The sequence below is a fragment of the Callospermophilus lateralis genome, chromosome 13 (assembly GCF_048772815.1).
Source record: "Callospermophilus lateralis isolate mCalLat2 chromosome 13, mCalLat2.hap1, whole genome shotgun sequence".
In the NCBI taxonomy this organism is placed as follows: Eukaryota; Metazoa; Chordata; class Mammalia; order Rodentia; family Sciuridae; genus Callospermophilus; species Callospermophilus lateralis.
This window is the reverse complement of record NC_135317.1, coordinates 93,863,854-93,891,847: the sequence shown is the minus strand read 5'-3', so window position 1 is coordinate 93,891,847 and position 27,994 is coordinate 93,863,854. Positions and strand designations below refer to the sequence as shown.

General features: G+C 34.9%; 2 protein-coding genes across 7 annotated transcripts in view; one reads left to right on the top strand and one right to left on the bottom strand.

Moving 5' to 3' along the window:
- Positions 1–8: 8 nt before the first annotated feature.
- Trmt1l (tRNA methyltransferase 1L) lies at positions 9–27,872 on the bottom strand. 4 transcript variants are annotated; one of them, XM_076832002.2, is made up of 15 exons: positions 27,188–27,870; positions 23,824–23,934; positions 22,138–22,251; positions 18,753–18,817; positions 17,365–17,494; positions 15,582–15,705; positions 15,015–15,094; positions 11,611–11,860; positions 11,046–11,258; positions 9,423–9,613; positions 5,926–6,004; positions 3,765–3,931; positions 2,492–2,551; positions 1,386–1,512; positions 9–1,278 (listed from the first exon to the last, which is right to left on the bottom strand). In XM_076832002.2, the coding sequence occupies exons 1-15, from the start codon at positions 27,393–27,395 to the stop codon at positions 1,026–1,028; spliced, it is 2,172 nt and encodes a 723-aa protein (XP_076688117.1). In that variant the 5' UTR covers positions 27,396–27,870; the 3' UTR covers positions 9–1,025. The 4 variants fall into 4 exon arrangements, with proteins under 4 accessions (XP_076688117.1, XP_076688120.1, XP_076688118.1 ...); XM_076832005.2 differs by lacking the exon at positions 27,188–27,870 and adding an exon at positions 25,589–25,773; XM_076832003.2 differs by lacking the exon at positions 22,138–22,251 and having other exon boundaries at positions 27,188–27,872.
- Positions 27,794–27,994, top strand: part of Swt1 (SWT1 RNA endoribonuclease homolog) — an 84,252-nt gene continuing 84,051 nt past the window's right edge. For all 3 annotated transcript variants that reach the window (XM_076831998.2, XM_076832001.2, XM_076831997.2), the window contains exon 1: positions 27,794–27,951. The gene's annotated coding sequence lies outside the window, so the exon portion shown is untranslated. The remainder of the gene's footprint in view (positions 27,952–27,994) is intronic.

Below are 27,994 nucleotides of genomic sequence, written 5' to 3'. Positions count from 1 at the left end.
ACCAAAACTAAAAAAGAGTTTTATTTCTGAATGGTAGTACAACTAAGTGAATGAATAGTATACATGCATTAACTGAGGCACTTGAGATCACCCAACTTGTTTAATTTGTAACAAAATCTCTCCTCATTAGGATTTAGGTACTTATATGTTAGAATGGTCTCAATTTATTTTAACAAAAATCTTTCTCTGAAGTTGAGTCATATAGATTATATCTTGTAAGAAAATGTATTTCTTTCTCAGGCAAGTATTTAATTTCTCCAAAGCTAGTAATTTAATAGATGAGTGTGTACAGAAGTATGATTTCTTAAAAATTGGAAAATATTTTAGTTTTGTATTCATGAAATATATGAGAACCTCGTATTTTATTTAGGATTGTCTTAGTATGAAAAGGTTTCAGCTTCATTTTGTATACGATATGTGAAAAAACATAAACATGATAATCAGTTTAAGCAGAGATGTGATTAAGAATAGTAAAGGATAAGCCAGGCATGGCGGTAGTCCCAGCTACTCGGGAGACTGAGGCAGGAGGATCACTTGAGCCCAGGGGTCCACATCCAGCCTGGGCAACACAGCAAGACCCTTTCTCTTGCAGGGGTGGAGTAGGGGGAAGGAGCTGTGGTGTTTCTCAGTAGTAGAGTGTTTGTTTGGGGCCCTGGGTTTGAGCCTCAGCACTGGAGAAAAAAAAAAAAAAAAAAAAAAAGTAAAGGACAGCTTCTACAATGTACATAAATTCCCAATACTAGGTATGTAAACCTTTCTATATTATTAACAGTAGGGTGATCCTCAGTCAGAAACTTGGCTTTATATAAAATGTTTCCATTAAAATTTTAAATTTTCTTTAAAATAAGAAAAACTTGAAAAGCAAGGCTCCCAAACCAGCTAAGTTAGAAACTGCTAATTTTCTGAATGAAAGCAGCACTGTTTTTTATTTTTACACCACTGAATTGAAAGAATAGAAAAGAACTACAGTTGGTATAGAGAAATGTTAGATCATTTATATAGACACCTGAGAATAAACTCTACAGTTACCATCTTCTACAGCCACTTGCTTCTGCTTTGTCATTCACTGACATTTCAACCCTATCAGCTACTGTATCTTCAGATGCTGATTGGACATTGCCTTCTGACTGTCCTCCAGTATAAGTGGGGGTGCTATATTTTAAAAGAATAGATTTAAACTGCATCAGAGGTGCATCTGTACGAACACCCATTGGGTCAAAGTGAGTTCGGCTGACTCGAAAGCCTGCTTGAGAAAGATAGCACAAAAACTTTTTCAACCTGCAATAAGGAAAAGAAAAAAGATAATTAGGTTTTTGTATTTTTATTTAGATCGCAATGTTATTAAAATATGATATATACACTTTGCCATTCACTGGCTGTCTTACTTGGGCATGTTCATTCCTTTAATGCTGTGTCTGTGGATGTTATAATAAAAGGGAGGATGTTCAGTACTGACATCAGTCTTCTGCTTCTTGGCTAAATTCGTAATTATCTCATTACTTCTTCTCTTTCCTGAAACACACACAGTTAGCATTCTCTTAAAAAGATAATTTATTCTAGATATTTTATTTAAAAAAAATTTTTTTTCATGTTTATTTTTTAGTTTTAGGTGGACACAATATCTTTATTTTTATGTGGTGCTGAGGATGGAACCTACCGCTCTGTGAGTGCCAGGCGAGAGTGCTACAGCTTTGAGCCATATCCCCACCCCCATAGGTATTTTATATATACATATTTTTTGGTGCTGGGGATTTGAACCCAGGGTCTTGTACACATGAGGCAAGCACTCTACCAACTGAGCTATATCCCCAGCCCTTCTAGGTATTTTAATTGTTTATTACTCATGTAACTTACTTAGGACCTTAAGCAACTTAGAGTTGTATAATGAGACCCTATACAACTGTAATTTAAAGTATACACACATCCCAAAATAAGAGAAAGGCCATATAATAAATGCTTATAGCTAGAAAGTAGGGTCTTCTGGTTAATCAAACGGAATTGCCATAAATCAAATATTCATGAGCAATTTTTAAAGTATTAGAATAAAGTTTAATCTGAATGCTATAACTTTATCATCTATAACTTAATTCTCTAGTTTTCCTGAAGGGATCATCACATTATTAAAGATGTGAACAAAATACCTTTTGAAATTTGGAATTGTATTAATGCTGATTAAAATAAGTTTTACTATAGTTTTGTTGTCAGCATTATATGGTAAAAGAAACTTTTTTCCCCAGTACTAGGAATTGAACCCAGGGGTGCTCTATGTCCTCAGTGAGCTACATCCCCAGTCCTTTTTTATTTTGAGACAAGGTCTTGCTAAATTGCCTAGCCTGGCCTCAAACTGCAATCCTCCTGTCCTCCTGCCTCAACCTCCAGAGTTGCTGGGACAGGTATATGCCACTGCACTCAGCCACCAATGCAATTTCTCTTTCCACCTCTGCTATATTCCTTTCTGCATGGATACACACATGTGTACTTACATACATACCTTGTGCAATGTAATCTGTTGTGACATCATCTGTAGTTTTAATAAATACACCATTTTCTTCTAAAACAAAAAAAAAATGAGAAAACAGTATTTTACAGATGACACTAAACAACAATTCAAAATTTAAATAAAAATTTATACCAAATTCCATCTTTGGGATGTGTGTGTGTGTTACTAGGGATTCAACCTAAGAATTTGTGTATGCTAGGAAAATATTGTACCACTGAGCTACACTGTAGCCCTTCTATATTTTTTTGGTATTGGATATTGAATGCAGGGGTGCTTTACCACTGAGTTATACTCCCAGCCTGTTTTATTTTTTGAATGAGGATTTCACTAGGTTGCTCAGGGTCTTGCTAAGTTGCTAAGGCTGGACTTGAACTTGTGATCTTCCTATCTTAAGTCTCCAGAGTTGCTGGGATTACAGGTGTGCACCACCACACTTGATCATCTACAGTGGGTTTTATATAGGATTTATATAGTGATTATATAGGAGACTCTGTGGCCAAAATAGGTTGTAAGAATGACATATTTTAATGTTCTATAATAGCAACCTCTTTTCACGGCTTATAAGGTAGTATATTTAGTAGACCCACTCTAATATCAACAGCCAGCTATGACTACAGAAGTCTATTTACATTGAGAAAAAAAAAAGTAACTTTACTAATTGATAAGTACCTTCTATGTCTCAATGGACAGTACTAACATTTGTGGCCATACCATTCCTAGAATTACCTAAGGATTCTTTCTAGAAAGTACATACAGGGTAATAAAATTCATATCTAAGTTTTCTTATTTATTTTAATCAAAATTAAAAACAAAAGGGAGATTACTTTAATTACATATTCATTTCAGGATCCTAAGAATAAATGTGAAGAAAACTATGTATTTAACTATGCATGTTTAAAAACAGTGACTGTTTTCTAAAACATCCATAATAAATATTCTTTCGTATTTATACCCCCCCCAAAAAAAAGAAAACTATGTATTTTAAGGAAAATGGGAGCTAGGGATATTGGTTCAGCGGTAAAGCACCTGCCTGGTTATGTGTGGGGTCCTAGGTTTGCTCCTCAGCACAACAAACAAACAAAAAACCACACACACATATACATACACACAAAAACAAACAACCCCTGCCCCCAAACAAACATTTTTGTGGTGCTGGGGATTGAACCCAGCTACATCTACCAACTGAGCTATATCCCCAGCCCACCCCTCCTCAAAAAAAACATGTGAAATGGTAACAAATTATCTTTAGTGTTCAATTATTCACCTTGCTTGTTAGGATTTGAAGATGCATGAACTGAAAATTGACTTTGAGGAGTACATTCTGATTCAAAGATTAATGTCTTTATTAGAGTCTGAATTTCATCCAAACCATGGTGAAGAGATTCAAACAACATCCTTTTGAGGAATCCAGTATTGAAAAGGGAACTTGACCTGAAAAAGAAATGAATATATAGAGCACTGGGTTTAAGAAATATTTACTTTCTTTCAAAAAATAAGTCTCTATAATATATAAAAAATAGGAATTCAAAAAGAATTTTTGATCTTTGATATTCTTTATTTTCTAATGCTATTATTAAATCAGTTCTCTAAACTAGTAGGATTAGCCAAGAAAACTGCATTCACATTAAATCAATAAGAATTTATAGTTTTCATTAGTTGTACAGTACTATGATACTTGGGTATGTGTAGAGAATATACCAGAATACAATGCTGACCCTATAAAAGCCTATAAATGTAGACAAAATTTGGACAGAAACAATATATTGCAGAGGTATTTACAATGCACATTCTCATCAGTAAATCTTAAATATTGTTTATATATGGTAATAGGTGGGAAGAAATATAAAAATTATATGGGGTAGTGGTGATGTGGTTTAAAAATGGCCCAGGAGTTAATGTGGTATGCTTCACATTGAGAATCACGGGTATAACTGACAAAATATGAAATTCTAAGTTAGATAAACCTGGTTATCAAGCCCAGCTTCAGCAGTTACTAGCTATGTAATACTGCTTTTGAGTTTTGTATTCTTTATCATGCAATGGAAAATAAATGTTCTCACAAACTTGTTATGGGAATTAAGTCAGGTGGCATATGTATAATGCCTAGTATAAAGTATATCCTCAATCAATGTAGCCATTATTACTATATATGATTTTAAAGTGTCAAATGATCGATCAATATAAGCTAGGCAAAAAGGAATTTAGAGATTATTTTGGGTTGAAGCACTAAGGAGAGACTTCAAAAGGGAAGTACAATTTGAACAAGGAGTGGGAGAGAGAAGGGACGTATTCTGGATGAGAGTAAAGCAGATCAATAGTTTTGAGTGAGGAAATCATAAGGCATATGTTAGAACTCAGTCTTAGGAGACAAAACACCTAAATTTCTGACCCTGATTGTGCAAATAACTATTTTTTACGATAAGTTTTAGCAGCATTAAAAACGTTGTGTTATAATTTCCTCATCTGTAAAATGAGGGATCTGGGCTAGAACATCTTCCTTCTGAACCCAGCCATCTGTTATTCTTAATTTCTGCAGTTCTGAGATCCCTGAGTAGGATCACTCAATTGCACATGATAGAGGTGAGTGAGTGCTGGAAGGTATCATCACAAACATATTTACCATTTGTGCCAATTTTTTAGGTTTAATAGATGGCTAAGCCTTGATCTTGTAAAAATAGCAAAGAAGAAATATGTAATAGTTCATGTCACAATGTTGTCAGCAGTTTCCTATTTCTATAAAAATCTCTAGTAACAAAAAAACTTATGACACAGATTCTAATTAAACACAATTTAAGGCTTTAAAAACACAGTAACTTGTTATCAATGATAAAAAAAAAACAAAACACAATACATTAAATATCTGAAGCTTTATCCTATCCAAACGGCTTGACCTAAGACAAAGGCAGACATTTTATAGTTTTCTCACTAAAAACTAATTCCTTTAAGACCTTTTGTATTAGTTGATTTTTCTGTAAAAAGTTATTGTGATCATTTTACAATCACACCCTAAATTTTTAATGATTAGTTTTAAAAAGCTTCCTTCTTACTATTCAGAATGAATTGTCTAGTTTGTAGATAATCTAAGCTTCTCCTTCTTAGTGTTGTCACAAACTAAGGAGAACAATGGAAACAAATGAACCTTAAGTTCATAGGGGAGAGAAGTCATGATTATTTGCCTAGACTTAAAAATTCAATCTAGGGCTGGGTTTGTGGTTCAGCGGCAGAGTGCTTGCTTAGCATGTATGAGGCACTGGGTTCGATTATTAGCAATTAAAAAAAAAAGTCCATCAACAACTAAAAAATTAAAAAAATAATAAAAATTAAATTTGAATTTGCTTGCCCTTTACCACATAATCAAAAGTTGACAATCAGCAAATCAATACATAAAGCAATTCTGAATATGTGATGCTTAGGCAGGCACATACCACAGAGGTCCAAGTTCTATTGCTGTCTTTCCAGGCATGCTTCCATGACAGTTACAGGGTAGCTGTCTATATGGGTTTTCTATTAAAAAAAAATAATAAAAAAAGAGAGAAGAGAGAGAGAGAGACAGAGAGAGAGAGAGAGAGAGAGAGAGAAATCAAAGGAGAAATGACTAATGCAAATAGTAGTAATTGTTATATTAATAATAATTTATAGTTACTATATATTGAGGATCTACTATATGCCAGGTATTATGCTAAGTATTTTTATATGTATTTTAAAAACTTAATCCTTATAATTCTCTGAAGGTACTATTAAAATCATAATCATACAGATTTAAGAGGATTAAAGCTTAAGAGGTTGTGGAAAACCAAGTTAAGTGGTTATTTTAATAGAGACATAGCTGAAAGTAGCTTTTAGTTACTATACTTTATGAAATAATGTTAAGGAGAAAGTCATAACAAATTGGAACAAATAATTAATTAAAACACAGAAGAACATGAAGAAATTTTTTAAAAAAGGAGAACTAAATCTTCAATTTCACAGGATTTTCATATTATTGGTTTATTGGGGTATAAGTTATATGCAATAAAACTATACTCATTTTATGTGAAAAGGTAGATGAGTTCTAACAAATGCATATACCCACATAATCAACATCTCAATCAAAAATATAGGCATTTTTCATAAGTTTAACTGGGAAGAAAATAAGTTTACTCTATTTCTATTATAAAAGGCTTCATATATATCCAGCACCCAAAATGTAGGCCAGAAAAATCTAATTCAGTTTGAAGAACAATTAGAGGCTGATAAGGAAAACTGGGGTGGTATTAGCACTGTTCTTAAGTTTCCAAAATGGAGCAACATTCTACTAGGGGACTTTTAAATTCTCTAAATGCCCAATATTATAATTTCAACTTTTTTTTGGCGCGGGGGGAGGGGGGGCAGTGATAGGAATTAAACCCAGGGCCTCCTGTGTGCCAGGCAAGTGGCCTACAACTGAGCTACATCACCAGCCACCGGAATAGTTATTTTATTTCATTATTGTGTTTTGTTTCTTTTTGGGGGGCGGGGAGAGGGAATGGAGAGAGGGGGGGAGAGAGGGAGAGAGAGAGAGAGAGAGAGAGAGAGAGAGAGGGAGGGAGGGAGGGAGGGAGGGAGAGGAAAGGAGAGAGAACACAGAGAGGGAAGAAGTAGGAAAGAGAGAAAAGATGCAAAGCAGTCATTTTAAACTAGAAACTCGCCTCTACATGTGGATCATGTCTGTAATCCCAGGGACTCAGGAGGCTGAGGCAGGATAATGGCAAGTTTGAGGCTAGTTTGGACTACTTACTGTGACCCTAGTCAAAAAATAAAATAAAAAGTGCTGGGCTTTGTAGCTTTGTGGTAGAGAGGCCCTGGGTTCAATCCCTAGTTGCCCCTACCTCCAAATAAATGAATGGGAAACTCTCTAACTAACCATCCCTAACACCAGACCATTTCTGGATTAAGCATTCACTTTCTTGGAACAGCCTGATTCAGTCAGTAAATCCTAGATACATCCAGAACCTAGGAATAATCCTTCTGGTAGAAACATAGGTCCATAACTTCTTACAATATTATTGTTATTCAGTGCAATTAATGGCGTAATGTATAGTTGTTAAACCTTTTTAAAAATATACTAAGATAAGGAATGTGACACGATGCCCTCCATTATCACCATCATACAGTACTTGAAGAAAGGAAAAGTAGTCTATGCTTGGAGGAAATTTCAAAATCATAGTATCTATTTTCCCTAATTAATGTGATTTAAAAAATACTGGTTTATTTACTTAGAGAGAGAGAGAGAGAGAGAGAGAGAGTGTGCGTGTGTGTGTATGGTGGTAAGGCTTGAACCTAGGGGTGCTCTACCTCTGAGATACATCTCCAGCTCTTTTTATTTCAAGTCAGGGTCTTGCTAAGTTGCCGGGGCTGGCCTTGAACTTGTGATCCTCCTGTCTCAGTGAAATGAGAGAGAGAGATAGAAAGAGAGAGATAGATAGATAGATATCGATCTAATACCAGAAACTCTCTGAAAACACACAATTTTGAGGAAGCATTGCTGTAACAGACATAAATAATGCTAAAAATCCTCTGTAATCAAAATGGCATGGCAGCCATTGGTGGTGGTGTGTGCCTGTAGTCCCAGCTATTCAGGAGACTGAAATAGGGTGATAACTTGAGTCCAGGAGTTCAAGATCAGCCTGGGCAACACAGTGAGACCCTGTCTCAAAAAAACTCTAAAAAAACAATAAATATGGTGGTAGAGGTATGTGTATAGGTATCCAATCACTGAAACAAAGTAGAAAATCCAGGAACAAACTCAAATACATGTGGAAGTTGGTATAAGATAAAGAAGATATTCTCAAATCAGTTAAGAAGAAATGGACTATTTATTTAATAAAATATAACCTACCTTGAACCACTTAGGAATATGAAAGGTCTATTGACAGACAAAAATCTAGAATACATATAAGTATGACTAACTTTATAATAGCAACAACAAAACACTCCTGTATTAAACAAAAAAGATGCAAACCCAAGTGATGAGAAAAAAACATTTGTGACTCATGTAATAAGAGCTAAACTCTAATATATAAAGAGTTCTCAAGAATTCATATTTAAAAATACCCAGAACTTCTCAAGGCCAGTCCAGGCAACTTAGCATGAGCCTGTCTCCAAACAAAATAAAAAGGGGTGAGGATGTAGCTCAGTGGCAGAATGTGCCTAGTATATACACAGAGAGGGAATACAAGGCCATGTAAGGCTTGAACCTAGGGGTGCTCTACCTCTGAGATACATCTCCAGCCCTTTTTATTTCAAGTCAGGGTCTTGCTAAGTTGCCGGGGCTGGCCTTGAACTTGTGAACAAGGCCATGGGTTCAATCCCCAGTACTACAAAATGAAAGCAAACAAAACCCAGCAAACCAAGAACTTATCCGAAAATAATGGGCAAAACTATTATTTCTATGTCCAGTAAAGTAAATAGAAAAATAGCTCTTTCTGAGGGCACGAGCCACAGTTTAGCTTTTCTCTTGTATCCTCAGGCCTGGCATATAGTAGAAACTCAATAAATGTGTACTGAATGGATTTTTAAACTGGTAGCTTTTATATTCAGCCAGAACATGATAATTATTTTTATAAAATTAATGATTTGTATCAACCTAGACAAAGGTAATCTGACTTATGTTCCTAAAATTAGTTGACAGTGGAAACTAAGTTATTTCTAGATGTTTCAATAAAGGGCAGGGCTATAGAACAAAAACTGTACAGCATGAGAAAATAATTTTAATAAACTCACTCGAATGTCTTGTCTGTTGATCAAAGTAAATCCAGTATAGTAAATAACAAAGTTAGCACTGTAATCTTTAAAATCAAAGGACAACAATATGTATAATTAGGGATGTAATAAAAGCTTTTCATTGGAGGCTTACAGATTATAAATTAAACTTAATATACAGTTAAGATGAAATTGAACTTACCTTCTACCATATTACCATCCTTCTGAAAAATTCTTTCTTCACACCACTGACAATGGATTAGGTACTGAATCTTCTTGGCTGTTTCATCTGCTGAGGTAGGCCCCCTCAAAACTCTCACCACCACCAAAACAAAATGTTCCAGAGCCACTGCAAATAGTACTTCTATGCCTTTGTTGCATCGGGCTGCAGCTCTATTAAAAATTTTTTGAAGTTATTTTTGGGTGATTATTATTTTATTTGGCATTATAATGACAATACTAATGTGAACAGTAAACTATGGGTGGGTTATGGTAAATAAAGGAAAATTCAATATCTAGTTGTAATGCTTTTAAAAGATCATTACTAGAACTTTACACAAACAGAAATACATGGATAAAGAACGCCCAGCAGGGTCTTTGGTCTTGACATTTTCCCTTATGATAGCCTATCCGTAGGACTATATATTCTGGTTTTCAGAGTCACTTTGTTTCTCGTCCTTAACATTAGCTTTTTTCCTATAAAAGCTTCTTTCAAATAATATATATTTATGTACGTTTACTGAGTACTGATTATAGACATGATAGTATGCTAACTGCTGAATATTTAGAGAACAATGAATACCAAAAGTCCTTTCTACCATTAATCACAGATTTTTTTGGACTGGATTAAGTTCTACCACGTAAACCATTTCTGAATTTGTTATAAACAGTTTTAAGTATGTGCAGTAAGTTATAGGCAACACAAAATGTGCATAGGATTTTTGAGTTAATTAATGATAAGCCCAAAGTTCTATTAATCTGTGTTTAAATTGAGGTAGGAATTTCCATCTAAATGCTGTAGAACTTGTGTTTGAGCTAGTAAACTGGCTAATCATTCATTATATATACTCCTAATTCCAATTATATTCTTGTTCTTCTAGCATAATATTCTACAAGTAATAGGTGCTCAAAAAAGTCTTCCCCATTTCAATGGTTATTTCTGATGAGAAGCTTCTTAGTTTGTAAGATAATTTTGTAGAATAAAGTTTATAAGCCATCATTTTGTATTCAAACTATATAAAGATGAAATGGATATAAAACAAATAATCCTCTCTAAATCTAAGAAGTTTTTGTTTTCCATATCATGTTACTATCTCCTATCTACCCTAATTGTTGAGATAAATAAATATGAAATTAATTTTTACTTATATCTTTTCTTTCTTACTACTTTAATTATTTTAATAACATGTTGGAGAGTAAACTAAATATTTTAGATATAAACTTTTAAATAAGGTTTAACAGAATATAAGATTAAAAACACAATAAAACAAATTCAGATTAGCGATAGGGGATACAGAATCTTTATTTCACACTTTTTGAAAAATAATGCCTATAATCCCAGCGACTTAAGAAGCTGAGGCAGGAGGACCGTGAGTTCAAGACCAGCCTCAGCACTTATCAAGCCCCTGAGCAACTTAATGAGACCCTGTCTCAAAATAAAACGTAAAAAGAGCTGGGGATGTGGCTCAGTGGTTAAGCACCCGATTTCAATCCCTGGTACCAAAACAAAAACAAAAACAAAACAAAACATGATGTAAGCATTCATTTGTAGTATTCTTTTAATCATTATGAAAACACATTAGGTATACGATTGGGAATCTGGTACCTCGCCACTGCGGCTACGACAATTCTGGCTGCTAATTCCTTGTAATACTCAGTTCGAACAATGTTACATCCATAGTGACGTCGGGCAACGTGTTGTGCCTTGGCATACAAGGAACTGATATCTGTAGATGTCACTGATACTATGCCAAGGTTCCTTATATTTCTGAATGCAGAATCTAGATAGTTTACTGATGTTCCAAAAGGGTCTAGGTGTCTAAAATCAGAAAGAATATAGACATATTTAAAGTCATATTAGTAACCAAAATCATATCCCTGTAATTATTTCTAATAAGATTCTATGATTCAAAAGTACTTTATAATCTATTTCAAATACATGATTCTGTTTTTAAAATAAGTAATAAAGTAGTTATATCAAAGATCAGAAATATAAATCATAAATCAGGCTAAAAACGCTAGAAAGTTTTCTTATCGCATACTTTAAGCCAATGTAAAAAGCTGTATTAATTTAAATAAACAACAACAATAAATTAATTTAACTCCCCCTCCCCCCAACCCAAATGTCCAGGTCAGTTTAACAAGTGACATAGCAAATCTTTTGCACTTACATGAAATCAAAAGATCTTAAATGCATCAGTACATTGGCATCCATTTTGGTCACCTTAATATTACCAAGATTTTCTTCTTCTTCTTCAAGAATATCATCACCCTCTTTCTTTTCCTTACTGTCTACCACCACTTTCAATTTGTTTAAATGGCAGTTTTCCTGAATCAATGTCACAGAGTTTTCATTCAAGTCATTAATTGTAACTTTGACTGCATTTCCAAGGTGCTTTGCCCACTGTAATCCCATTATTCCTTAGGGAAAATGGAGAAGATAACTAGTTTTTAAATTGTAATAACTAAAGAATAAAAACAGTATGAAAAGAATATATTTTTATATATAAATCAAATTCCTTCAAAAATCTTAGTATTTTCATGAACAATTCTTATTTTACTTTCTTAAAAAAATTTTCTCAAGAAGTTAACACAAAAATTTGCCTAAAGTTTTTAATACTTCTTACAATACACTTTTTATGAGCCTTGTTCAAATAAATGTTCCATGTACTTTTAAAATTTTATTTTATAGAATTGGTTGTTATTATCACTGGTTTTTTTTTCTTACAATGGAATAGTATTTCAAACAAAATCTTAGAGAAACTCAATATATAATAATAACAACTGTGGGGATACTCTGTTGGAAGGGAGAATGGCAGGGTGACATTGTCCTGCTGAAGTTTACCTTCACATGCCAAAATATAAAAAATAACTTTTCTAGAATAGCAATTTTCAAATACTGCACAAAATCATCACCGTGAGTTCAAAAGAACTTGTACATATAAGCAAATAATCAAGAATTCAGACCAAGAATTTCCCTCCTCACAGGCTTTGCATACTGACAGGATTAGTCATAAGTAACAGACATAAACACAACCAATTCGATTAGAACGCCCCTATGTATTAGAAATAGTAACCATTTTCTCCATGCCTGAGTCTCATAAATGGAAAAAGTTCTTATCTACTGTGCATTAAGGTCTTTACATATTCTCATAAGTTCTAATGTCCCCATTAACATGGTAAATATGCAAATGGCAGCTACAAACCCAGATATAAGGTTATGAAGATGCATTAAAAAGAAAAGGCTGAGAAAAATCTTTCTTAGACATCAGCTTTAATAATTTCAGATTAAAAACAAGAGTAAAGAAAAAGGGCGTGTAAGGAAAAAACACGGGAACATAGATTTGGAATAGTGGGTTGGGATCAGATTATGAAGAATATTAAATTGCTATTTGAGAAGTATGGACTAGGTAGGTAAAGATAGATGACTTTTTTGATTGAGAAGTAACAATATTAATGTAGTTCTTCAGAGGAATGGCTGTTTGGCAGTAATACAGAAGACAAATTAAAGGGAAGAGACAGATTATAAACCAGGGTACTAATTAAAGACAACTAAAGTACACTTGGAAAAGGAGTGAGTTATAGTACCAAAGAAAAATCAAGAGATGTGGTGGCTGAGTTGATCTGACGAGAGTAGAGAGGAAAAGAGGAGCAAAAGATTATTCAATTTTCGTAGTTAGGTGACTCAGAAGTGTTAGTTCATAACTTTTACCCTATTTGTATGGAGACCTTACCAATGAAGGTGTTGGTAATAGCAGTAGTAATAATAAAGAAGATCCTCAATGCTTTCATGGCATTTTCTACTTAACAGGTATTGTTCTAATGACTTTAACTATATTAATTTACTTAAATCTTCACTGCTAGAAGTTGCATACTGGTGTTGTCTCCTCCACTACTCCACTTCTATACATAAGCAATTTACTGTGGTCATACAACTAGTACATAATGAAGCTGGGACTTGAACCCAGGCAGTTTGGCTCTATAATCCATGCTTTTAATCACTGTTTCTGACCAAGGAGAGGAGCATAGGAAGGAGAGATTCCTCATGCTTGCTAAGAGCATAATCCTATATTCTTTATGAAGAAAGACTTGAACTGGGTACAAGTGGCTATTAAGAAACCATCTACTGTTTCCCTTATCTTTTCTCTATTGTTAAAAATCTCTTGGGGGGCTGGGGTTGTGACTCAATGGCACAGCTCTTGCTTTGCACATGTGAGGCACTGCGTTTGATCCTCAACACCATATAAAAAAATAAACAAAATGAAAATATTGTGTCCCATGTATAACTAAAAAAATATTAAAAAAAAATCTCTTGGGAAGAAGAATGACTTTCAAAGTTGAAGGCTATGCAATGGTTATTACAACACAAAAAAAGAGTCATCAGTTGCTTCCTGATTATAGAAAATAAGCATTCTTGAAAAAATAATTTGTAACTGAATCTGACCAAACCATCAGTTTATTTATTTTTATTTTTTTGTGGTGCTAGGGATTGAAAAACCAGGCCTTTTGCATGCGAGGCAAGCACTGTATCAACTGAGTTATCTCCCCAGCTCTGAAACCATCAATTTACAAAAATACAAGAGAGAAAGGAAAATGTTATATGAACCATAGCAATACAATCAGCAAAATCTAGACTGTCAGAACTCTATAGGTCAAAAAGACTCGTTATATCAAGAAATAATTAACACACACACACACAGTTAGACATATATAATTAACACACACTCTAATAAGAGTTAAACAGCAAACAAAATACATCGTCTAGATTCTGATTTAAACTTTTAAAAACAAAACTGGGCATATATAAACAACTGGTGATATTAAAGAGTTATTCTTATTTTTTTTAGGTGTGATAATGGCATTATAGTTTTATTTATTTAAAAAAATTCTCTTTTAGACATCCAACTTAAATATTTACATGAAATGACACATCCATGGTTTGTTCCATATTAATGGGGATTGAGCAACTGAGGTGTGGGGTATGGGGAAACAGATAAAACAAGGCTGAGTATGAGGTGATTATTTCTGAAGTGAGTGATAAGACACACAGGGAGTCATTAATTATACTCTTTGCTCTTGTATATACTTAAAAATTTTCATAATAAAGGAATAAAAATTATTTTTCCCTCAGATTTTTTTTTTTTTTTTTTTTAACATTGCTAGGGACTACGGTTGTAGTTTGCCTAGCACATGTGAGGCACTGGGTTCAATACTCAGCACCACATAAAAAAATAGATAAATAAAGCTGGGAGCGGCAGCGCACGCCTGTAATCCCAACAACTCGGGAGGCTGAGGCAGGATGATCATGAATTCAAATCCAGCCTCAGCAATGGTGAGGCAGAAAGCAACCCAGGGAGACCCTATCTCTAAATAAAATATGAAATAGGATAGGGGATGTGGCTCAGTGGTAGAGTGCCTCTAAGTTCAATCCCGAGTACAAAAGAAAGTAAAATAAAGGTATTGTGTCCATCTATAACTAAAAAAAATAAAAATAAAAACTTATATATTTTCTAGAAAAAGACACTGTAAAAAATTGAGAAAGAAAATGGGATTCCAAAAATACTTCCTTCCTTACCAGTTGCTCCAAAGGCATCTAGACATTCCAGAGGTTTTCGTTCCTCAGCCAAAGCAGCCAATGTGCAGAATATCAGCTGTCTAGAAGAAAGTAATATAAAGGTAATTTTACGAGATTATAGCTTCATTATTGTAGATTTTATTTCATTTAAGAAAAGTGAGAATTGGAGGGGGTCTCTAGTTACTGTACAAACTATTTTGAAAAGAGAAGCAATAAAATATATCCCCATTTTAATAGCATAAAAAAACTTAAAAAATTAAATTATGAATTTAATTAAGTTCTATCTAATAAGCCTTTCTTCATTTACTTATTAATAAAACTGGCCTATGAAAGTGCAGCCTATTCATTAATTATATAAAATTAGGTCAATTTAACTTTCTGACAAAAAACAAAACAAAACAAAACAAAGAACCACACACATACACACACACTAAATAAAACAAACAAAAAACTAGATTGGTAGTCTGCACCTAAAGTTTAATACATTAGAACCATAGAGGTTAAAAAAAAGATATCTGTAATGATTTGAAATAGCCCATAACCCCTTTAAAAAAAAAATTATCTTACCGATTTAGTTTCATTTTGGGATTAAAATAGGAATCTGTTTTCTGAGGTATAGAATAGTTAGGACAAACTTGTACATCTGTGTCTGTTTCTTTCAAAATTTCAGTACATGGTTTAGCAGTAGAAGCTAAGATTGAAAAAAAAAAGATTTCAGGAACATACAAAGTTATTCTAAACATCTAAAACAACATACATTTGGAAAAAAACTATATTGTTTTGTGTTAATGTAAGCAGTTGGGTAAATAATAAAACCAAATAAACTCATTTATTCATCACTGTCTCCAAAAAAATGTTGCACCCAGGTAAGTACCTGGTGAATGAAAGAAAGTGTATTCACTTAAAATCTTGACTGCATAATATACCTACATATCTGTACTATGATATCTAAGGACAATCATTTTAAGATAGCATGAAATCCTAAAAGACCTTTATGATTCAGCAAATAACACTGTTTGTATACGGCTGCTAATATGTTTTATGATGGTCTAATTGTTAGAAAAAATGAGTATGAGCATCTCTGTATGGTTGCATTCTACCAGCCAGTATAGCTGAGTAAGAATCACTGTTTCCTAGGAACCAGGTGTGGTGGCGCAAACCTGTAATCCCAGGGAAGGTTGAGGCAGGAAGATAGAGAATTCAAAGACAGCCTCAGCAATTTAGCAAGGCCCTAAGCAATTCGGCAAGATCCTGCCTCTAATAAACAAAATACAAAAAAAGGCTGGGGATGTGGCTCAGTAGTTAAGTACCTCTAGGTTCAATCCCTGATACCAAAAAAAAAAAAAAAAAAGGAATCATTGTGTTTCCAGAGCATACTGGACTTTAGACTCTAAGTTTCTCATAATATTTTTAAATACAAATTATGTTCAAATGGCTACCAAGTAATGAAAAAATGATTATACATTTAATATACATTAGAATCCCTTTTTAAAATATTTTTAACAATTTTTTTTAAAGAGAGAGAGAATTTTAATATTTATTTTTTAGTTATCAGCGAACACAACATATTTGTCTGTATGTGGTGCTGAGGATCGAACCTGGGCCAAACGCATGCTAGGCGATCGCGCTACCGCTTGAGCCACATCCCCAGCCCAACATTAGAATCCTTTGGGTACAAACTCAAATGATATACTGATGTGTACATTTGTGCATGTTTTAAATATCAAGAAATAAGACACATAATGTGGGGAGGGGGAAGAAATGAGATCCTTTATGAGAAAGGCTGACAAGCTATAGATGATTCTGTATCAGTTAGGAAAAAGGTTTTTATTTCACTCTGCATCCTTTTCCCAGTTTTCCAAATTAAGCATAACAAGTTTTATATATTTATATAAAATTTGTTATTAGAAATATAATTCTAGGGCTGGGGTTGTGGCTCAGCAACAGAGTGCTCATGTAGCATGTGCAAGGCCCTGGGTTCGAGCCTCAGCACCACATAAAAATAAATAAAATAAAGGTATTATGTCCAACTACAGCTAAAAAATATATATTAAAAAAAAAGAAAAAAAACCCCATAATTTTATAATGTTTAATTAAGATACCTATATTTACTTGAGGGTCACTTGCATTTTTTTACATTATTAATTAAATGTATCTGTTGAGAACAGCTGAATGTTACTGGAAACCTTACAGAAAGAAAACAAAATGTGAAATAAAGGATTGGTAGTCAACTAAATTTTTTCACTAAATCAGTGTATTTTATCTGCCTAAGTTCTGGGGGGAAAAAAAAATAACAGGACCATTATTTAAAAATATACATGTTAATACGATAATGAGATGCTTAACTTACCAGCAATATACCTGGACTTAGTCTCTCCTTTATTCACATGGCGCCTAACGTGTCCTAGCATATCAGTCCTTCTGGTGATTGTTGCTGAACAAATGATACAATGATAATGGGCTCCCATTTTACTGAATATCTATCAAACAGAATTTGAATAAGTTACTAAGACAATTAAAAAGAAGTTTAAATTTGCAAATACGTTAGTGTCTTGGGTTAAATAGCATAGAAGATAATGATCATTTTGCCATATGACTGTTAAAGAATCCTAACTTCCTTACAGAATTTACTTTCTCTTTTTGTGGGTGGGGAGTAGGAGGTGGTTCCAGGAATGGAATCCAGGGGTGCTTAACCACTGAGCCACATCCCCATTCCTTTTACTTTTTGAAACAGGGTCTCAACTAGGTTGCTTATAATCTTGCTAAGTTGCTGAGGCTGGCTTTGAACCTTTGATCCTCTTGCCTCAGATTCCCAAGCTGCTGGGATTATAGGCGTGAGCCACAGTGCCCACCCAGCTCCTTACTAAATTTAATTTCCTAGTTTTCCACATTCATTCTATTCAGGAAATAACTCTATGGTATTTTCTATAAGCTGCACTTACAAATGCTAGCAGATGTATGCTGGTAAATGTTTAACTGACTCTTCAAGAAAATAAAGCCCTGACTTTAGTGTTTGCCAATTTCTATGGTATACTGTACCATGGCCAATTTCAAGCCATAATTTTGACAGATTTCAAAATACAAATGCAATATCACTGAATGTGGATTTGAGAAGAGATGTGTAAAATCATATCATTATAGAACATTATCACCATGCAGATGTAAATAACTTTGAGGGCATAGAGAGTGAAATGTAGAAAAAATAATTAGGAATGGTAAATTCTGAATATCATTAGCTTTTTTTGGTTAAAACTTTTAAGATTTCAGAAAGTTTGTTGATTCTGTCAAACTTAAAAGTTCAAAGAACATGGGGAGAGTGAATATAAAATTGAAACATACTAAGTTATTTACTAATTCACAGAAATTTGAAGCTCGTACTCCATGATCAAAATTTATTTTATAAGACAAAAATTACTCTGTAAATTCTCCATTCCAAAATTGGTAAATGATTTAATTTTCATTTTTAACACAAGAGCAATTTACCTAACTGAAATTAAAAACCATAAAATGAAAAGTTAGTTAAAAATGTTTTCATAAATCTCATATTTTTTCTATTATGATTATCTGAAAGCACTCACATGCAGAATTTTAAACTATATTGTTAAACATGAGCATTTTACATAAGTCAGAAATTACTTCTTGGCCTTTTGGTTGAAATCAAACAGTTCTAAAGCAAATAAAAACTGTATTTTCTTTAAAAAATTAAATTTAAAAGCAAAAATAATAATGTCCAATTACCTGTTCTCCAATAATATTTGGTTTCACTGGTCGACACGGTAAGTGACAGATGCACATCCTATAACCTAGAATGAAAAATGGCTGGCTGTCATATCATTGTTCATTAAAAATTCAATTAGCACTAAAAATTGTAAGAGCCTACTGCGCAGGTGGATTTGTCCAGATGTTTTATGAATACATTCCTTTACTTTACAGCCAGGGTCACTGTTTTGATTGTCACCTAAAGATTGGAGATAAGGGAAGTCCCAGCTTCCCTCTCCATTTCCTTCCTTATCATATTTTTTACAGTCCTTGTTTCATCACAAGCTTTCCTAGGCAGTGATTAATGTTTTTTAAATTTGTTCAAATTAGTTATACATGACAGTAGAATGTATTCTGACACATCATGCATATATGGAGTATAACCTGTCATTCTTCTGGTTGTACATGATGTAGAATTATACCAGTCATGTAATTATATATGCACATAGGGTAATAATGTCTGATTCATTCTACTCTCCCTCCTACCTAAATACCCCCTCCCCTCCCTTCACTCCCCTCTGCCTAACCAAAGTAACCCCCACCCCCAGCTTATTGTAAATTAGCATCTGCAGATCAGAGAAAACATTCAGACTTTGGTGTTTTGAGATTGGCTTATTTCTCTTGGCATGATAGTCTCCAGCTCCATCCATTTACCTGCAAATGCCATAATTTCATTCTTATTTAAAGCTGAGTTAATATTTCATTCTGTATATATACCACATTTTCTTTATACATTCATCTGTTACATTTTTGAGCACAAGGATTACAATTTCTCTACATCCTTGCTAACACTTCTTATTTTATGTTGGAGAGTAGCCATTCTAATGGTTGTGAAGTTGTTATCTTGCATTTTGATTTGCATTTTCCTAATTAGTGATGTTGGGATATTTTCATTTGTAAGTCTTTGGAAAATGTCTAATTAAATCTTTGCCCATTTTTAAAAAAATGTTTTTTAGATGTTGATGAATCTTTATTTTATTCATTTTTTATAATATGTGATGCTGAGAATCAAACCCAGTCCCTCACACATGCTAGGCAAGTACTCTACTGAACCACATCCCCAACCTCCCTGCCCATATTTTAATCTTCTTGTTTAGGGTTTGCTGTTATCGTTTTTTAGCTTGAGGTGTTGCCTATTCTGTGTTACTCTCTTATCAGATTTGTAATTAGCAAATATTTTCTCCCATTCTGTGGGTTGCCTTTTTGCTCTGTTGATAAAGTGTCCTTTCATGTGCAAAACTTTTAAATAATAGTCGTGCAGTCCAGTTTGTCTATTTTTCATTCTGTTGCTTATGCTTTTGATGCCCTACCCAAGAAATTATTGCCAAATTCAATGTTGTGAAGCTCTGTCCGTGTTTTATCCTAAAGCTTTTATTTTTATTTTTTAATTTATTTTTTAGTTTTCGGCAGACACAACATCTTTATTTGTATGTGGTGCTGAGGATCGAACCCAGGCCGCATGCATGCTAGGCGAGCATGCTACACTTGAGTCACATCCCCAGCCCCTAAAGCTTTTATTTTGTTTCAGGTCTTAAATTTAGATTCTGATTCATTGATTTAATTTTTGTGTACGACCAAGTAAAGTTTTACTTTTATTCTCTCAAAAAAATATTACATGAGAATTACATAAGAATAATTGGGATTATCCTTGTATTTGTAATGTCACAATTACTTGAATGAGACTGCTTTAGTTTATACATGGGATTGATAGATATAAATAAATACAGAAGATTCAAACTTGAATTCTAGTCTTGTAATGAATATTTAATCTGGGATTATTAGTCATTTAAAGTCTTTGGCACTCAGTTTAATAGTGCTGCCTTCAATTTTTTCTTAGGCTTTACCTTCTTTGTCTCATACTATATTTGCCATTATATACTCTTTTTTTCATTTATGATGAGCACCATTCTGATTCTTTTCCCACCTTTTAAAATCTTCTTTCACAGATCTCCTTTGCATTACCTACTTTAAAATGTAGATATTACTTAGGCTAGATTAGCTGTGACTTTTTTCCCTTGGTTACTTTTAACTTCTTTCGTGATTCCAATTCTTTCTCTTATAGGAGAGAAAGGCAATGATTTCAGAATATTTATCTTATAACCCAGAATAATCTGAGTATTCTTTTTTGGGGGAGGTACTAGGGATTGAACTCAAGGGCACTTGGGGATTGAATTCAAGGGCACTCAACCACTGAAGCACATCCCAGTTCTATTTTTTAAATATTTTATTTAGAGATAGGTTCTTACTGAGTTGCTTAATGCCTCCCTTTTGCTTAGGCTGGCTTGGAACTCGTGATCCTCCTAGCTCAGCCTCCCAAATCTGCTGGGATTATAGGCATGTGCTAGTTATCCAGCTATAATCTGAGTATTCTTCTTTTTTTCCCCCCTCCTTGTAAAGCATTTTATTGTTTCTCACAAATTAGGGGAAATATCATTATCAGCAACAGAAAAATCCTTACGTAACAAAACATGTGAAAAGCGCAGAAAAATTTGGCAACAACTCTGATGAATTCCAGTGTTACTAATTTACAGTTCTTTTAAACTATACTGTAATTTATTTATTTTTATTTTTTTAAATTTGTTTTAATTAGTTATACATGACAGTACAATGATTTTGACATATCTTACATTTGAATCAGATGGGGTATAATTTCTCATTTTTCTGACTGTACAGGTTGCAGAATCATACTGGTCATGCAGTCACATATATACATACAGCAATAATAATGTCTATTTTATTCTGCTGTCCTTCCTTTCCCCCTTCCCCTCTCATCACTACTATACTGTATTTTAATACTCAAAGCTTTCATAAAGAATACCAGATTCAGTAACTCCTGAAATGACCCATAACAAGCAAGCACTGACACTACTCCTTTAATTCTTCCTATGTTCATGCTTATGTATAGATTTAGTTCGCGAAACACAAATCTTCTCTTGCAACTACTAAGTACTCTTAACTCTAGTTTTTTAAGCCATCAGGAATAAAAAGATTTTTTTCCAGTAGTTTTGCTTTATTTTATTGTTTTGGTACATTTACTTTGCCTTCAAAATTATGTGTAAAATGGAAGTTGTCTTACTACTAATGGAAAAGTGTAATTTATTAAAACACTGTTCAATAAACAATATGGACTCCCAGGGCCAGAGTACCTAGTATAGAATAGATGTTTAATAAATGTTTGTGTAACTAAATTGTATCATTTGTATTTATTGCCTATAAAGTTATTATCTTATTTAATAAGGGGCATTAAATCCTTCATAATTTTGAACTGAAATTGTTTGATCATGTTCACAATAAAATTCCAAGACTAGTAATAATAATAAATTTCATGTATGTCATTTTTTTTAGCCAGCACAAAAATACTAACCTTCAAATTCAACTGAGACTTTCCAGTGTAAATTCTGAAGATGACGACGAAGCTTATGACTATTACAAGCTCTGAATTTTTCCTTAGGGCACAATGGACAAACTTGTTTGTTTCCTGAAAAAGTAACAAGACCCAAAAATGCACCAGAATATACTAGCTATTAACGCCTAGATTCAGCTATAAAAGAGGCAAAAGGGAACTTTCCCATGCTCCTCTCCTACTTGTTAGCAAATGACCCTTGACTTTTTTTAAAAAATTCTTTAGTTCCCCTTTCTGTGGCTAGCTGATATCTCTGTTGCTACTAGAAACAGAGGATTTGAGAAAATGATACACATATGTACCACTTATCCCTTCCTCAGTTAACACAGGGAGTTTGAAAAATGGAAGAAGAAAGTGAAAGAGTAAATGAGACCCAATATAACTGGTATTCTGAGATGGTGGGAGGCTTGGTTAGAACCACTGTATCTTGAATTTCACTATATTGCTGAACGTATAAGTTCATTATTCTTTATTTACATACTCTTTACATTATGGATTACCAATTAATTAGAAATCCAATGTATTGCAATTAAAAACTTTTACAGTGTACAAAACAATTAAATCTTAATTCAGGATTAGAGCAATAAAAACTACAGAAGTAAACAATAACTCATTTAATAATTTTTAGTCTAACAAATATTTTTCACATACAGCACAATACAAAAATAGGTACATAAAATTTAGCCAGGTGCAATGCATTACACATATGTAATCCCAGTGAATCTTGAGACTGAGGCCAGGGGGAATCACAAGTTTGAAGTCACCTGGGAAATGCAGTGAGAATTTGTCTCAAAATAAAAAGTAAAATGGGCTGCAGATGTAGCTCAGTGGTAAAGTGCCCCTGGTTCAATCTCCAATTAAAAAAAAAAAAAAAAAAAAAAACAGGCACAATTTATGTTTTTATATATACTGCCTACCTCAAAACAAAACAAAACAAAAAAAAACACCAAAAAACCATGAGGTTGCTGGGGTTACAGCTCAGTGGAAGAGCACTTGCCTAGCACGTGTGAGGCACTGGGTTCCATCCTCAGCATCACGTAAATATAAATAAATAAAGGTACTGTGTCCATCCACAACTAAAAATATTTAAAAACAAAACAAAACAAAACAAAAAAAACAACAAAAAAAAACAAACCATGAGGTGATCTTAGCAAAGCAGAAAAAGAGGAGTGAGGAACTGACAACACTACAAAATGTTCCAACCAGCCCTACTACTCTGCCTATCTTGGGACTTTTACATATTATTTAAAATGCTGTTCTGGGGATCTCTGTTAACTTGTAGCCATGTAATTCCTAATTTACAGAATACACAGCCCTGAAAGACCAAGAGTTTGTAATTTCCTTGAGGAGTTATGAATTAACTTATTTCACAGCACCTTTGCACCAATTTCTTGAATAATATGTTCAAAATTTTACTACTATTCTAGTTAAGTAAGAATAAACAGGTCTGTTCTCTTTCTCTTGCAGTGTTAGGGATCCCAAGGCCTCGTCCATGCTAAGCATGTGCTCTACCACTAAGCTTTAATCACAGCCCTTAAACAAGTCTATTCTTAGGAAACTGGCAATCAGCTGAAAGATGACAACCCAACAGAAAGTAAGTGGGGACAGGGGGAGATAGAGACACAATCAATCAATCAATCAACATACCTGCATCAAGATTATCTGAGTTCAATGAATTGGCAGAATCAAAATCCCCTTCAGTTACAAAAGCTAACTTCTCCAGATCACCAAGCTGCCTTTGAATTGAGATGTGTCTCTCTGAAAAGAAATTTGAGTTATAAAATTATTTTTTAACAATTTGTTTTTTAGTTTTAGGACCAAGAAAAGATTATTGGATTTAGTATGTAGCATGTCTGGTGACCTTTAAAAAAGCTTGAGGTGCTTGGGAGTAGAAATGAGATTGAAAGGGGAAAGGAAATTCAGAAAATTAGTATAATTATTTTTTCAAGAACTTTGGCATAAACAAACAACAACAACAACAAAAAACAAAACAAAAAATCAAAAGAAAGAAAAAGCAAGTTAAAATTTCATCTAAACACAGAGATACCCTGAATATATTTGCATTCCAAAGAAAAGGAAAATTTACAAAGTAGGAGCCCAATATAGCTCCATATGCTAACAGATAAAGCTCCTAAAGAGATAGGAGAATATATAAATTGTTATGTTAAACAATTTTTGACACTCTAACCTTCCCAACTATTCCTCCATAAACTTCATTCTCAGTTCACTTGTTCACTCATTTGTTTAATTAAAAAAAAACCAAAAACATTTTTTGCCTGTGGTACTAGGGATTGAACTCTGGGCCTAAAACGTGCTGGGCAAGCTGCTAACCCTGAGCTGTGCCACCAACCCTTTTTTAAATTTTATTTTGATAGTCTAAGTGGCCCAGGATCCTTTCAATTTGCCTCAACCAGCAGTGGGATTACAGGCATGTGTCAGCACACCTGGCTCATTTATATAATTTGTGTTATTATCTGTCTTTCCTCACAAATCAGCAATAAAATAGGGGCTATGCCTTATTCATTGGTTTAATGGTTAGTGCAGGAACTTGATAGAGCATGCACTGAAATCTATTAAACAATTTAAAAAAATTATTAGGGATGAAGCAGAAGCACACTGCATCAATAATTTGGGGATCAATTTAGCACTACAAACATTCCTGTTCAAGTTTATTAAAAATATGGTTTTCCACTTTATTTTTAATTGAATAAAAACAAAGAGCAACAAACATTGGTTAACTTTTTTTCTAGGTATTATTCAAATAAATTTTAATGAGATATAATTGTCAAAACCAGACAAAAATTTGATTAAATACAGTTTCAGTTGCTAGGTCAGGCCAGGCACAGTGGTGCACACCCACAATCCCAGCAACTTGGGAGGCTAAGGCAGGAGGATCACAAGGTTGAGGCCAGCCTGGGCAATTAAGACCTTGAGTCTAAATAAAAAGAGTCTGAGATGTATCTCATTGGCAGGACACTACTGGGTTCAATCCATAGTACCACAGAACAATAAAGGAAATTTATAGGTAAGACATTAAAAGTCAAGATATGAAAACATGCATATAAACCAAATACATAACAAATGTATTGTTACATTTGTAACAATAAAGACTTTTGGCTTTCATAGTTCAAAGAGCTGTATATGTGAAACAAGACAGAACTATATAAAAATGTACTCATTGAAATTATTCTGTTAAAAAAAGAGAAAGATCTCAGTAAATTAGAGAACAGAAAATCCTGTGGTCCACAATTGAAGAAAACTGTCAAAGACCTGTCAGAAAATTCGTAATATTCCTGTAAACATCTCTGAAATCACTTTCTGGTTTAAAACAGAAGATATCATGAAATCTGTACTTAAATCAGCCAACTTGCTTTTTGTAACATACTAATAATCCAGAAGTCAACAGGCACACCTTTTGTTAAATTAGATGAGTCCAAGTTGCTAGGAGGTTCTTCAACAACCTTTGTTACTTTCTCCTTAATTTTCAAATCTATTTCAGAAACACCATCTTCATCTTGCCTAGTTACAATTGAGTTGGAAGGACTAACTAGACTGTCTAAAAAATAATTTTTAAAAATGTGATTAATATGAATTTTAGATCTAATGTACTTCAGATTTCTCTATCATTAATTTGTCCCAGCAATGCATTTTCAGGTTACCCAAACGGTGGACATACATATTTTTTAACTCACATACATTTTTTAAATATATAAGTAAATACTATGTTTAAGGCAATCTTAATGAGAAGTGGAGAAACGTGCATTCCCAAAGCTGTTGAACCACTTCTGATTAACTTAAGCAGATAAAATCTGTAGTTGAGGCAGGACGCTATTTACTTAGGAAAGCATAATGCCTCTACCCACGTACCACAGCGGTAAACGAAGGAATAACAGATCTTTCATTCAACCTACAATTCTGATCGTTTGAGGAGGAGCCTACCTCAGATGTCTGAAGATAAACTCTGCTCATGTTACATGTTGTTTTAAAGCTGCCATTATCAATTAGATGACTCGAGTAGTTTTTTTTTTTTTTTTTTGGTACCGGAAATTTAACACAGGGGTGCTTAACCACTGCAACAAATCCCCAGCCCTTTTTATTTTTTTTAAACTTTGGGACAGGGTCTCCCTGGATTGCTGAGGCTGGTCTCCAACTTGCCATCCTTCTGTCTCAGCCTCCCAAACTCCACAGCACCCAGCTTATTCAGGTGTTTTATAAACATTAAAAGCAAAACTGCCCTAGAAGTAGTAAAGATGAATTAACCTAAGACAGTTTGAGAATTCAGAACGAGTATAAAGTTTATGGGCCACAAAATAATTTTTTTTTTGAGGGAACGCAGCCTTAGATTTCACATTTTAAAATGTTCAAAAGATCCTTTTAAAAGTATCAACCACCACTTAGAAAACATGCAAGCACATTCAGAGCACAATAGGGCCTATCTTCTACAGCTGACTCCTGGTGGGCTGTTGTGATGTACAAAACTCAACTAACGTTTATGTGTGAAAGAGACGACTGAGTAGACTCTTCCAAACAACTCATTAGCTTCAAAATCTTTACAGAGACAAGCCCATCTCAAGGCAGAAAAACTGACAGCGATAGTTTCTAAATCTTCGCAGCCAGGATCTACTGTTAGGTTGCTTCGGTTTCTATGTCACATTTGAAAGGATTAAGTTAACTAAAGGAGACTAGGCTGAGAGGGAAACTATCGTATTATGGATAACTTCCTTTTCTATATCACAAAAATTCCTCTTCAATGAAGAAGGCTTTAACCTCATTATTTCCTTCTATCTGCAGCACCCCTGGCCTCCACGTATCCTTCACGGTAATGTCCTCGAGATTTACGATGTCTTCTTCCAGTACCGCTGCTTTACCCTTACCCGTCACACCGGTCTCGCCTCCCCCACCCTATATTTCCCTAAACCTGCCTTTCCCCATAAAACCCCTTCCCTACTCCCCAGTCGAGAGCCCTTTCTCGCTCCTCTGCGGTAGAAAGATCTAGGCCTCCTGCACTTACTGCTTTCATCCTCCTCAGGGGCAGAGGCTAGGGACGGGGACAGGGCCGGAGCCTGGGCCAGGGCAAGGGCTGGGGCTGGAGCCGAGGCCGGAGTCGGAGCCGAGGCTGGAACCGAATCTGGGACCCGAGCCGAGTCCGGGGCTGGGGTCGGGACCTGGGCCGCCTCCTCCTGCAGGGGTAGCAGCTCCTCCTCCGCCATGTTCTCCATAGTTACCGCCTCCGTGCCAGGTCCGCCCGAGGACCGGGAGGGGCTCACGGCGGGGTGAGAGAACTGACGTTAATGCCCACAGGGCTAGATCCGAGGAATGGGGAAGCACCGGGGAGGGCGGGACGCGTGCAACCCACAAAAGACGAAGAACCAGTGACCAAACCCTGCCCGCAGGAAAAGAAAAAGCTAAAGGCAGCGAATCGAGAACCCATGAGCTTCCCGTTCCTCGAGGCGTTACGACGCCGCCACAGACTGCGCAGAAGCGTGCTGGCGCCTGCGTCCAATCGGGTGAGAGAGTTCGGTTTCCACCTAGCGCCTCCGTCCCGCCTGCAGCTGGCGAACGGAGCTGAGCCTATAGCCCCCAGAGTGCATTGCGTCGCGGGGCGGGGCGAAGCCAAGCCCTCCAAGCGAGTATCTAGAGTCTAAACAGACGCAGCGGAGCGCTCGCGCGGGAGGCTGGGCCTGAGCGCAGGACTACGTTTCCCAGCGGGCGGCGGGCCTGCGGGGACCCATTCGCCGGCCTGGGCCTCCGGAGTCGCTCCTGCGGCGGGCGCTGGTAAGTGGGGAACTGGGGGTATGCTGGCTTGCCGCTGAGCAGG